The sequence below is a fragment of the Quercus robur genome, chromosome 1 (genome assembly GCF_932294415.1).
Source record: "Quercus robur chromosome 1, dhQueRobu3.1, whole genome shotgun sequence".
NCBI lineage: Eukaryota > Viridiplantae > Streptophyta > Magnoliopsida > Fagales > Fagaceae > Quercus > Quercus robur.
This window is the reverse complement of record NC_065534.1, coordinates 38,816,266-38,827,669: the sequence shown is the minus strand read 5'-3', so window position 1 is coordinate 38,827,669 and position 11,404 is coordinate 38,816,266. Positions and strand designations below refer to the sequence as shown.

At 36.1% G+C, this 11,404-nt stretch overlaps 1 protein-coding gene across 3 annotated transcripts; it reads left to right on the top strand.

Moving 5' to 3' along the window:
• The first annotated feature begins 1,465 nt into the window (after positions 1-1,465).
• Positions 1,466-10,543, top strand: LOC126689307 (ubiquitin-activating enzyme E1 1). 3 transcript variants are annotated; one of them, XM_050384478.1, is made up of 7 exons: positions 1,466-1,826; positions 2,140-2,552; positions 3,303-3,520; positions 6,899-7,693; positions 7,988-8,856; positions 8,978-9,410; positions 9,781-10,543. In XM_050384478.1, the coding sequence occupies exons 2-7, from the start codon at positions 2,156-2,158 to the stop codon at positions 10,375-10,377; spliced, it is 3,309 nt and encodes a 1,102-aa protein (XP_050240435.1). In that variant the 5' UTR covers positions 1,466-1,826; positions 2,140-2,155; the 3' UTR covers positions 10,378-10,543. The 3 variants fall into 3 exon arrangements, with proteins under 3 accessions (XP_050240435.1, XP_050240441.1, XP_050240427.1); XM_050384484.1 differs by having other exon boundaries at positions 1,467-1,826; positions 2,167-2,552; XM_050384470.1 differs by having other exon boundaries at positions 1,467-1,826; positions 2,143-2,552.
• Positions 10,544-11,404: the final 861 nt, after the last annotated feature.

The following is an 11,404-nucleotide window of genomic DNA, read 5'->3' as shown; positions in this document are numbered from 1 at the left end:
TTATTTAAATTTTATTTATTTATTTTTATTCTTTCTTTATTCTTCATCCCTTTCTCTCTCTTCCTTTTTGTCTCTTTTTTTTTTTTTTGGGAAGAAATAACAACCATCATGCACAACCCACGACCAACAAAACCAGCTGTCATAACCTATGACCATAAACTCATTGTCCCAAAAAAAATTCCATATCAAACCCACAAAAAAACAGCCACCACAAACCCACCAACCACACCACCACTGACAACCACCACATCATAACCCAACGACCCAAAAACCATCACACAAACCTAGTGACCCAACGATCCAACCACCATAGGCCGATTAATGGCCCACCACATCCACAACAACCCACGGCGTGACCCATCACCACAACTGCAACCTATAACTCGATCAACACCACAACAACCCATAGCTTGATCGAAACCCATCCCAATCGCCACAAGACAATTAGAGAGAGGAGAGAGGGATGATAGAGAAAGTGAGAATTTTGAGATGAGAGAGAGAGTGAGAGGTTTGAGACTTAGAGGAGAGAGAGAGAGAGGGGCTGAGAATGAGAGAAAAAGAATATAAAAAGACTAAAAGCAAGTAGCAAGTACTAGTTCATTGTAGCAAGTACTAGTTCATTGTAGCAAGTTGTCAAATTTTATTAAATATGACACCATCAATGTAGCACATTTTGTGGTTTGTGGTGCTAAAAATAGCATTTTAGCAATTTAACACATCATTGTGAGTGCTTTTGGTAGTGATTTGTTTGTTTTGTATTCAAATTTCCCTCCCTATATTTTATACAATTATTAGCTTATGCTTGGGGTATTATATACCCTATACTTTATTGTCTTAATTTCTTTAATCTAGTTCCTCTTAACCAAAAAAAGAGAGTGTGTTTGGATTCACAGAGCACTAGAGTGCATTTGACATTAGCATATTTAGTTTATTTATTTTTTATTTTTTTATTTACTGAAAGTATATTAAAATATACATGTATTTAAAGTGAGAAAAAATAAAGTTTTAAAAAATTGTACATAAAAACTAAAAACTAAAAATTGAAAATTTTATTTTAAATAAAAATAAACTAATTTTTAGCATTTTGTCTCGTCTCAAAATAAACTATGGAAAATAATGAAGACAATAGAACAGTTGAAAAAAATGTCTTGAGTAATACAACATGATACTTCATTTATTAAGTCCAAATCTTCTGTCCTACTTTTCCTATTCCATTTTATATTTTACCAATAAAAATTTACCATGTGTTCACCTAATTAATTAAATATAAATCAATAATGATAGTATTTAATTAATTAGATGAATACGTGACAAATTTTTATTGGTAGAGTATAAAGTGGAGTAGAAAAAATGTGACAGAAGATTTGGATTCTCATTTGTATCTCATGCATAATCACGAACTGTCCCAGCCATTTCTTCTCAGCTGACTTTTCTCTCTCTTCCGCACCAAAACATACTCCTCTTTCTCTTTCCCTTTCTCTAGAAAGAGAAATGCGGTACCGTCCTCCACAAACACCACCCGTCCTCTTTTTCACACACACAGAGTCCCCAAAAACCCTAAATTGACCCCCAAAAAAAAGAAAAAAATGGAAATCCATAAATACCCTTCTCCCCTCTCCTCTATATGAACCCACCACCTCACAGTAACAGCTCACATATACATATAAATTCTAAAAATTCCTCTCCAAGAAAGAAACTTATAAATTATAAACAAACCAACCAACCAACAAAATCATACAAAAAAAAGAAAAGAACCCACAAATTTCTCACTCTTTCGCTCTCAGATTCCATTATTCATTTCTTCTCTAAACCAACAGACCTAATTGGTACGTCTCTTTACTTCTCTTTGACTCTTTTTTTTTTTTTTTTTAACATTTTGAAAATATACAAAAAGAAGCAGCTCTTAATAAATCAACAATCAATCAATCAATACCTTTGCTTCACATCATAACCTTTGGGAGATTCAATCATGTTGAAATTAGGGTTAGGGTTAGGGTTAGGGTTTGTACTAGTTTTGTTTCTGGGTCTGGTACAGATCGTTCTTGGAAAATATGTTAATGGTAATGATAAGCGGTACTTGATTGCTTTTTTGGTTGTGATAATTTCGGTAATGTTGGGGTTTTATCGCCTATTCTTCAGCAGCTTACTGCACTATATGCTTCCCAGAAAGAGAGCCAGTGAAGGAGTGGTTGTAGAAGAAGAAGACAACACCAACAACAGCAGCAACTTTAGCACCATCAACAAGTGTGAGGGCGCTTCGGCTTTCAACAAGAACAAGAAGCTTCGAATCGCCGAGGAAGACGCCGATTCGACCAACAACAACAACAACAATCACAATCACAGTAGCGGCGGCATAGTTGTAGAACAAGAACAAGAGCAAGGAGAAGAAGGAGAAGAGATTCCAATCATGGGTTTGGGCAACACGAATTCGCAGGATATCGATGAAGATCTCCATAGCCGGCAGCTCGCCGTGTATGGCCGTGAGACGATGAGGCGGCTTTTCGCTTCGAATGTTCTCGTCTCCGGGTTGCAGGGTCTTGGAGCTGAGATAGGTATATATCTACTTTCTAAGTCTTTAATTATATTTGAGCTCTGGTTGATTTTGATTTTGATTTTTTTTTTCTTTGCCTTTTCATTTCTTTTTATGGTGGTGGTGAAATCTTGTGGATTTAAGTGTGAGCTATGTTACGAAATAATTTAAGCTCTAATGGATATTGGTTTTGAATTTGTTTTTTGATGATTTGGTTTTCTTGTTCTGATTTTGTGTTGTGTCAATTAGATAATGGGGAAGTGAAACCTTGTGGTTTTTTGGTGTGTGCTACATTAGGGCATATGTTTTGCAGTTTTTTAATATACATTTATGTATCAGTTTTATTGGTATCGTTTGGTCATTCTTTTCTGCTTTTGCTTCTTTGCCGTTGGACATTGTTATGTTGATTAAATATTTACTCCCTGAAAAGGTTACAGTTGAGATAATTTTATGAGCTAAAAATGATGCAAAATGAGCCTATTAATGATCTTATACAAACTCCTGTATGCACTGGATAGTTTAGTTTAGTTTTTGATAAGTAACTGAAATTTTATTAGAATAAAGATGCAACCTCATTCTCATATATTCACAGGATTTATGATCTTTTAATTGGGTAGTCAAGTGTCTTGCTCTATCTTTTATCTTTTTAAAAGGTTACCTCTTTCTTTCCATGTCTATATATATGTGATTTGATTCTCATTCTTGCTGGTGTTGGATTTATAATCTGTAATCTTGCTGCTGATCAAATCAATGTTATCTTTGCTTCCTGTAGCAAAGAACCTCATTCTTGCTGGTGTCAAGTCTGTGACCTTGCATGATGAAGGGACAGTGGAGTTGTGGGATTTGTCCAGTAATTTCATTTTCTCAGAGAATGATGTTGGTAAGAATAGGGCAGTTGCTTCCGTCCAAAAGCTGCAAGAGCTCAACAATGCTGTGGTCGTTCAGTCTTTAACAACAAAATTGACTAAGGAACAGCTTTCTGATTTCCAGGTACTTCCATCTCCATTTCTTTGCGTTCTCTCTTGATTTAATCAACTGTTTGCTTTTCGGATTTATGCAAGTTGTCAATTTTTCATATAAAATTGAATTTTGCATAATGTTTTCTTGCTTTTTGAAACATTTCTGTCATTTTTAAAATATAATTTAAATGTACATGATTTAGGGCAGGAAACAGATGAATATGTACATACCAACATATATCTATCCACACACATATATGTACTATCTGGCTACTAAGACAAGGAATCATATAGATTGTATCCCAAATCAAAATGCAGTATTAGATATCGTCATGATGGTAGAGAAGCTGAATTTAATTTCAGATCTCAGTTTCATTGAAGGTACCTGTGTTCCTTTTTCCGAAACTATTTGGATTTTTATGCTTAAGTCATGTTCCGTTCAGGCTTAGCTGTGTAGGCTTAAAATTGTGATTTCACCTGTAATCCAAACGTATGATTATCAAAATTGCTTTCTATGGAATTTGATGAACATTCATTGTTATATCTTGTTAGTTTATATATGTTTGAATATATGCATGTAGATGTGCATGCATGCAGGAATGTATAGTTGGAGGAGGGGATGGGAGTTTGGATGCAATAGATTGAACATTTTTAAAATATCTATGGATGTTATTTTTCTTGCTCCATCTTCAATGGTTACTCTCCTTGTCTCTTTTGGTGTCATGTTGGTTAAATTTGTGTCATGTTGCTGGATTTTGATCAGATTTTTGTCTCTATGGTTAGGGTTTGAGGCTAAGTTGTTATTAAACAAAATCTATTTTCATAGTCATTCTGGTTCTACTTGTGTTTTTAAACCTATGGGATCATACATTGCTTAAATCTTGGATATTAATGGAGTCTGAATTTCCAGATCTTTACATAGGCCTTCTGTTATAAGCTCTACTTTGGTTTTCTTTTATTGCATACAGACTAGAAACTAACTAGCTAATTTAATATATGCTTGTTATAGAAGTTACAATTGCTAATTCAGCAATTTTCTCTGTACAAAAGTGTGTAAATTCCAAGAATCTATGTCAAGTTATTTTTTATAAGTAATAAGAAAATTTTATTGATAAAAGTAGAGGCATAAGCATCCATCATGTATACAAAAGAATTCCCGAATACAACCAAAGGAAGTCAATGAAGTCCATACAAGAAGAATAAAAACACTCTTGAATCCACCCGACCTTAAGCTTTTTTTCTTTAGAACTTTATTGGATTGGCTGTCTGTTTTGCAAACTAATCATTTTCTTCTCTTTTCATTTTTCTTGATTCTTGTAATTTTTATTCTTGATTGTTGACCCCTGTACACTCCGTGTACTAGGGTGTCCTTTTTTTTTTTTAATATTTTTTTATATCAATAAAACTTATTACTTAATAAAAAAAACACTCTTGAATCCAGTGGACCAATCGTATAGAGATCATAGAAAGACCTCAGCTCACCTACTCAGGTAGGCATCTCAACAATCCTAAAATTCCAATGATTTCTCTAGTAAAACTGCCTTTTGCTTTCCAAAGACTCCAAACAATTGTTTCTAACAAAAATTCACATCAGCCACTTTTCAAGTTTTCACCTATTTAACTCCAGTTGTTTAATTAATTTAGAATGAAAACTTGTTCAGTGTCAATAAAAAGTTTGGTCTAATGCCTCTCTTTTGGTAAGCAGTTTGATTTGGTGTCATTGTGATGCAGTAGAGAAGCTTGAATGGACTCTGATTCAAATTTTGATGTAGTATCCTTAGGAACTCAGCACTAAATTAGATTTCTTGATGAGATCTTGAAGAATTTTTTAATAGGGTTTGATATTTAAAGATTTAGGTGAATAAAAGATTGGATCTTGTATATGTTTGATGACTTGGTATTAAAACAGTAAGTAGAATGCGAAATAAAGAAAGATAAGCAATAGGCAATCACACCTAGGTTTTCCTCCTAAGCAATCACACCCTCAAAGCTTAAAAAAAGCTATTGGAATTTTATTAAAATCAATCTCACTATCCTTTATTAAATACATAAAGAGGGTAAGTTACCTTTTAAAACCCTATAGTTTAGGGGGTGTAACAAATTAAATGTTATAGTTTCAAAAGTAACAAATTAAACCTTGAAATTCCTATGAGTAACAAATTAAACCTTATAGTTTCTAAAGTTACAAATTAAAACCTAAAGTTTCTAAAAGTAACAAATTAAAACCTTGCATTGGGTTTGGAATTAATATGGGCTGAAGGTTTAATTTTTTACTTTTGAAATCATGGGTTTTAATTTGTTAACTTTTTAAAACTTAGGGTTTAATTTGGTATTTTTGGAATTTCAGGGTTTAATTTGTTACACCCTTAAACTATAGGGTTTAAAATGAATTTTCCTTAAACTCTTTTATAGGCTATTGCCAATACTCCTAGAAAGACCAGGATTCTTAAATTCGCTTTTCTTAGAAAGCCTTGGATTCCTAAGTTTAAATTAGGACAAAACTTATATACAGTTTCTTAGGTGTAATATATTATGTTCAACAATTAAATTCAAACACGACTAGACTAAAGTTAATTCAACAAGATAATATTGTTTGTGTGTGCTGTGTTGGTCAATGCTAGCAAGTGTTTGAAATTTGTTCGGGAACTTAATGTACTTCACCTTAGGAACTCTACCTAAGTTTTGCCCTTTAAATAACATGTACTTAACAACTTTAGATTATATCTTTTATAAGAAATAAGAACTTTAGGTTATTGAGTCTTGGGAACTTTTCTAGTAAAACTTAATCAAAAACGAAAAGCAGCTTTCTATACTAAAAAACTTAATACTAAGACTCAATAATAATTAAAGTAACCTATGAAAGGTGCCAAGAAAGCCCTGCATCAACCCTACACACAATTCTCTTGTTACAATATTAGGGATGTTGCTAACTCATGTAGAGTTAGCAACATCCCTAATATTGTAACAAGAGAATGGTGTTTCATCATAACTATCTGGACACTAGAATATAGTTTTACTTGCCTTCTACTATGAACAAGTTATTTGCCACACCCCCATCCCTTCCTGAAAAAGAAATGAAAATGGGATTTGTTTGTTTAAAGCATGAAGAAGGGTGTGAGATGATAGCAGCAGAGTGTAGGAAGTGGCACTTGGTTGTAGTTGCATTTAAGTTATGAAAGTGATATACTTATATAAAAATAAAAGTAATGCTAGTGATGTTTTAGGGTGACCTCAATTCACTTTCAGCAGTTTCAAATATTGGTTCTTTTGTTTGTTTATTTTTAAAGTTCCATAAGCTAATCTTGTTTTGTATGCAATGTTGTGTTTGCTTGCTCTCTCTCTCAAACAGGCGTGTTTGTATCTTTCTTTTTGAAATGTATATGCATGTGTTGATTCCCTGGTGGTGCAGGCTGTTGTCTTTACTGATGTCAATTTTGAGAAAGCCATTGAGTTCAATGATTACTGTCGTATTCATCAGCCTCCTATTGCATTTATCAAAACTGAAGTCAGAGGCCTTTTTGGTTCTGTGTTTTGTGACTTTGGACCTGAGTTCACTGTTGTTGACATTGATGGAGAGGAACCACACACGGGTATAATTGCATCAATCAGCAATGACAACCCTGCGCTAGTATCCTGTGTTGATGATGAAAGGCTTGAGTTTCAGGATGGGGATCTTGTTGTATTCTCTGAAGTTCACGGAATGACAGAATTGAATGACGGGAAACCAAGGAAGATTAAAAGTTCCAGGGCTTATTCATTTACTCTTGAGGAGGATACCACAAATTATGGAGCCTATGTGAAGGGTGGTATTGTCACACAGGTGAAACAGCCCAAGGTGTTGAAATTTAAGCCATTGAGAGAAGCACTAGCTGATCCTGGTGATTTTCTTCTTAGTGATTTCTCTAAGTTTGATCGCCCACCTCTTCTGCACTTGGCATTCCAAGCGCTGGATAAGTTTGTCTCTGAGTTGGGACGCTTCCCTGTTGCTGGTTCTGAAGAGGATGCTCAGAAGCTTATATCTGTTGCCAGTGGCATTAATGAGAGTTCGGGGGATGGGAGAGTGGAAGATATCAATCCAAAACTTTTGAGGCACTTTGCCTTTGGTGCAAAGGCAGTACTGAATCCCATGGCTGCTATGTTTGGTGGTATTGTGGGACAAGAGGTTGTGAAAGCATGTTCGGGGAAGTTCCATCCACTTTATCAGGTTAGTGCACACTCTTCTTTATCATGTTATGGGAGAGTTGGAATATTGATTTCTTTTTACTTTGAATGGTTGAGCTCTCTATAGTCTATATTGCCTGAAGGCGCCTCTCTATAAGGCCTCTAACCTAGGCTCCTATAAGTTTCCTTGCTTATATTATTCGCAGCAAGATCTTGACTGCTTTTGAGATGTACTTATCAAAACAAGATCTTGACTGCTTTTGTGTGATGAGAGAGTTTACATCTTACCTTGAATGCTGGTTCTCACAACTTAATTTTGTTTTACTTATTCCTGCAGTTCTTCTACTTCGACTCAGTGGAGTCACTTCCTACAGAGCCACTGGATTCAAGTGATTTCAGACCAAGAAATAGCCGTTATGATGCTCAGATTTCTGTCTTTGGGTCTAAGCTTCAGAAGAAACTGGAGGATGCTCAAGTGTTCATTGTTGGATCTGGTGCACTAGGCTGTGAATTCTTAAAAAATGTAGCCTTGATGGGAGTTTCATGTGGTGATCAGGGAAAGCTAACAATTACTGATGATGATGTAATTGAGAAGAGTAACCTCAGTAGGCAGTTCCTCTTCCGTGATTGGAACATTGGTCAGGCCAAATCCACTGTGGCTGCTTCTGCTACTGCATTAATAAACCCTCGACTAAACATTGAAGCTTTGCAGAATCGAGTTGGCCCTGAAACTGAAAATGTATTTGATGATACCTTCTGGGAGAATTTGAGTGTTGTTATTAATGCTTTAGACAATGTGAATGCCAGATTGTACGTTGATCAGAGATGCTTATACTTCCAGAAGCCACTTCTTGAATCAGGAACTCTTGGTGCCAAATGCAACACTCAGATGGTCATTCCTCATCTCACAGAAAACTATGGTGCCTCGAGAGACCCACCTGAGAAACAAGCGCCTATGTGCACTGTACACTCGTTTCCACACAACATTGATCACTGCTTGACTTGGGCTCGATCTGAGTTTGAGGGTTTACTTGAGAAAACACCAGCTGAAGTGAATGCATATTTGTCCAACCCGAGTGAATATAGTACTGCAATGATGAATGCCGGTGATGCTCAGGCTAGGGATAACTTGGAGCGAGTACTGGAGTGCCTTGATAAAGAAAGATGCGAGATATTCCAAGATTGCATTACCTGGGCTCGTTTGAAGTACTTTCCTTGACACTTATTCTTTACCAACCCCTTCCCCACTGTTTCCCTATCAAAAACAATTATAATGGCTTTTATTTTCTTCCTCAGAGTTCCTGATATCATCTTTTTATTTACTCAGGTTTGAAGATTATTTTGCTAACCGTGTGAAGCAGTTGATTTATACGTTCCCTGAGGATGCTGCGACCAGTACTGGGGCTCCTTTCTGGTCAGCCCCCAAGAGATTCCCTCATCCACTGCAATTCTCAGCTGCTGATCCTGGTCACCTCCATTTTGTTATGGCAGCAGCCATTCTACGTGCAGAGACATTTGGAATCCCAATTCCTGACTGGGCCAAGAATCCTAAGAAGTTGGCTGAAGCTGTTGATAAAGTGATGGTCCCAGATTTTGAGCCCAAGAAAGATGCAAAAATTGTAACCGATGAGAAGGCTACCAGTATCTCTTCTGCCTCAGTAGATGATTCAGCTGTCATTGCTGATCTAATTATGAAGTTAGAGCAGCGTCAGAAGAGCCTGCCATCAGGGTTCAGGATGAAACCAATTCAATTCGAGAAGGTATATCTTTGTGTGTCTATTGCCTTACTCATTCGTTTTCTGGAACTGTTTCCACGCTTGTCTATTGTTTTAACTTTTAACCTTTTATTATGCTAATGTGCTTGTATGGCTCATGATTTATTAGATAATATTTGGAAAGTTTTCTTCATATGAACCTATTTGGTAAGACCATAGTTGGAAAGTTACTCTTCATATGCCAATGATAAGAGTGGGCTTAAAAAACAGTAGGATGTGCCATTTTTATACATTAATAATTTCTCCACTCTTTCAAGTTCCTTTTGTAAAATTCCAGATTCTAAATATATTTCTGCTAGAAAAAGTTTTGAATCAACTTTCTGATTTTCATAAAATATGTCCCATAAATGTGCAGGATGATGATACTAACTTCCATATGGACATGATAGCTGGCCTTGCCAATATGAGGGCACGGAATTACAGCATTCCTGAAGTTGACAAGCTGAAAGCCAAGTTTATTGCTGGAAGGATCATTCCTGCAATTGCAACAACCACTGCTATGGCCACAGGTCTTGTCTGCCTGGAGCTCTACAAGGTTTTGGATGGAGGGCACAAATTGGAGGACTATCGTAACACATTTGCTAACCTTGCACTGCCTCTGTTCTCCATGGCTGAGCCAGTTCCACCCAAGCTCATCAAGCATCAGAACTTGAGTTGGACTGTTTGGGACAGGTGGATCCTGAAAGGCAATCCTACTCTGAGGGAACTTTTGCAGTGGCTCAAGGAGAAAGGGCTGAATGCTTATAGCATTTCATGCGGAAGTTGCCTGCTCTATAATAGTATGTTCCCTCGTCACAAAGACCGAATGGACAAGAAAATGGTGGATTTGGCCAGGGAAGTGGCCAAAGTGGAATTGCCTCAATACCGTCGCCATTTGGATGTTGTTGTGGCATGCGAAGATGAAGAGGAAAATGATATTGACATCCCTCAAGTATCCATTTACTACCGTTAGGTTGTCTCCAATCCTCATAGGATTGTGATTTTAGGATGAGAAAACTCTATTTTTACAGCTGTCTTTGACTTTACTGTCAAATTTAACAATGTGTACACCTCAAATGGATGGATATTTTCAAAACAGTTCACATTTTCATATATAAATTTGGAAGTAACTTTGATTCCATGTATCTTGTTATTCTCTATTTGCTTGATTTAATCCTGTGATGTGTTCTAATATCACCTAGTATGTAATGTAAGCCTGCTTACGTTTCACCAAATTGCTTTTACTATAATTGATTATTTTTACTCCCACGTGTGTTTTGTGATTCATTGTGGTAGTTTGCCTGATTTTGTTCTTGGCAGATGACGATTCTGTAAGTACTATTAGAGCATCTCCAGCGGATTCTCTAAATTTTTGTACTATTTGAAGAATAAACAGTAACTTTTACATTTAACTACTCACTTTTTTAAATCTATTTCCCAACAGATTCTCTATACCATTCTCTATCTCATTTAAATATTATTTCTTTAACCTTTGTTTATTCTTTTTTAAATATTTTTTTATTCTTTTTCTATTCATTTCCAACAGCTATTTTTTTAAATCTCCCAACAATAATATTTTCAAAGCTACATACACAATCTGAATGAAAGCTCCTGTATATGGGTAGACACACACACACACACACACACACACACACACACACACACACACACACACACACACACACAACCCTTGTATATGGGCAGCACAGACACGCGCGCGCACACACAGCAGCACACACACACACACACACACACACACACACACACACAACCCTTGTATATGGGCAGCACAGACACGCGAGCGCACACACAGCAGCACACACACACACACACACACACACACACACACACACACACACAACAACAACAACACAATCAAAGCTTTAATACAATAAGGTTGAACACCACTTTTTTTTTTTTTTTTGAAAAACTGCAATTTCATTAAAAGGCAAAGAAGGATTACAAGCAGAGGCATCTACCTTACCAATTGCCTCAAGCGA

Excerpts from the sequence above, each read along its gene's own strand:
- LOC126689307 (XM_050384478.1), top strand. The coding sequence starts at position 2,156 with ATGCTTCCCAGAAAGAGAGCCAGTGAAGGAGTGGTTGTAGAAGAAGAA. Across the intron at positions 8,857-8,977 it reads ATTACCTGGGCTCGTTTGAA|GTTTGAAGATTATTTTGCTA; the intron begins GTACTTTCCTTG and ends TTATTTACTCAG. Across the intron at positions 9,411-9,780 it reads AACCAATTCAATTCGAGAAG|GATGATGATACTAACTTCCA; the intron begins GTATATCTTTGT and ends ATAAATGTGCAG.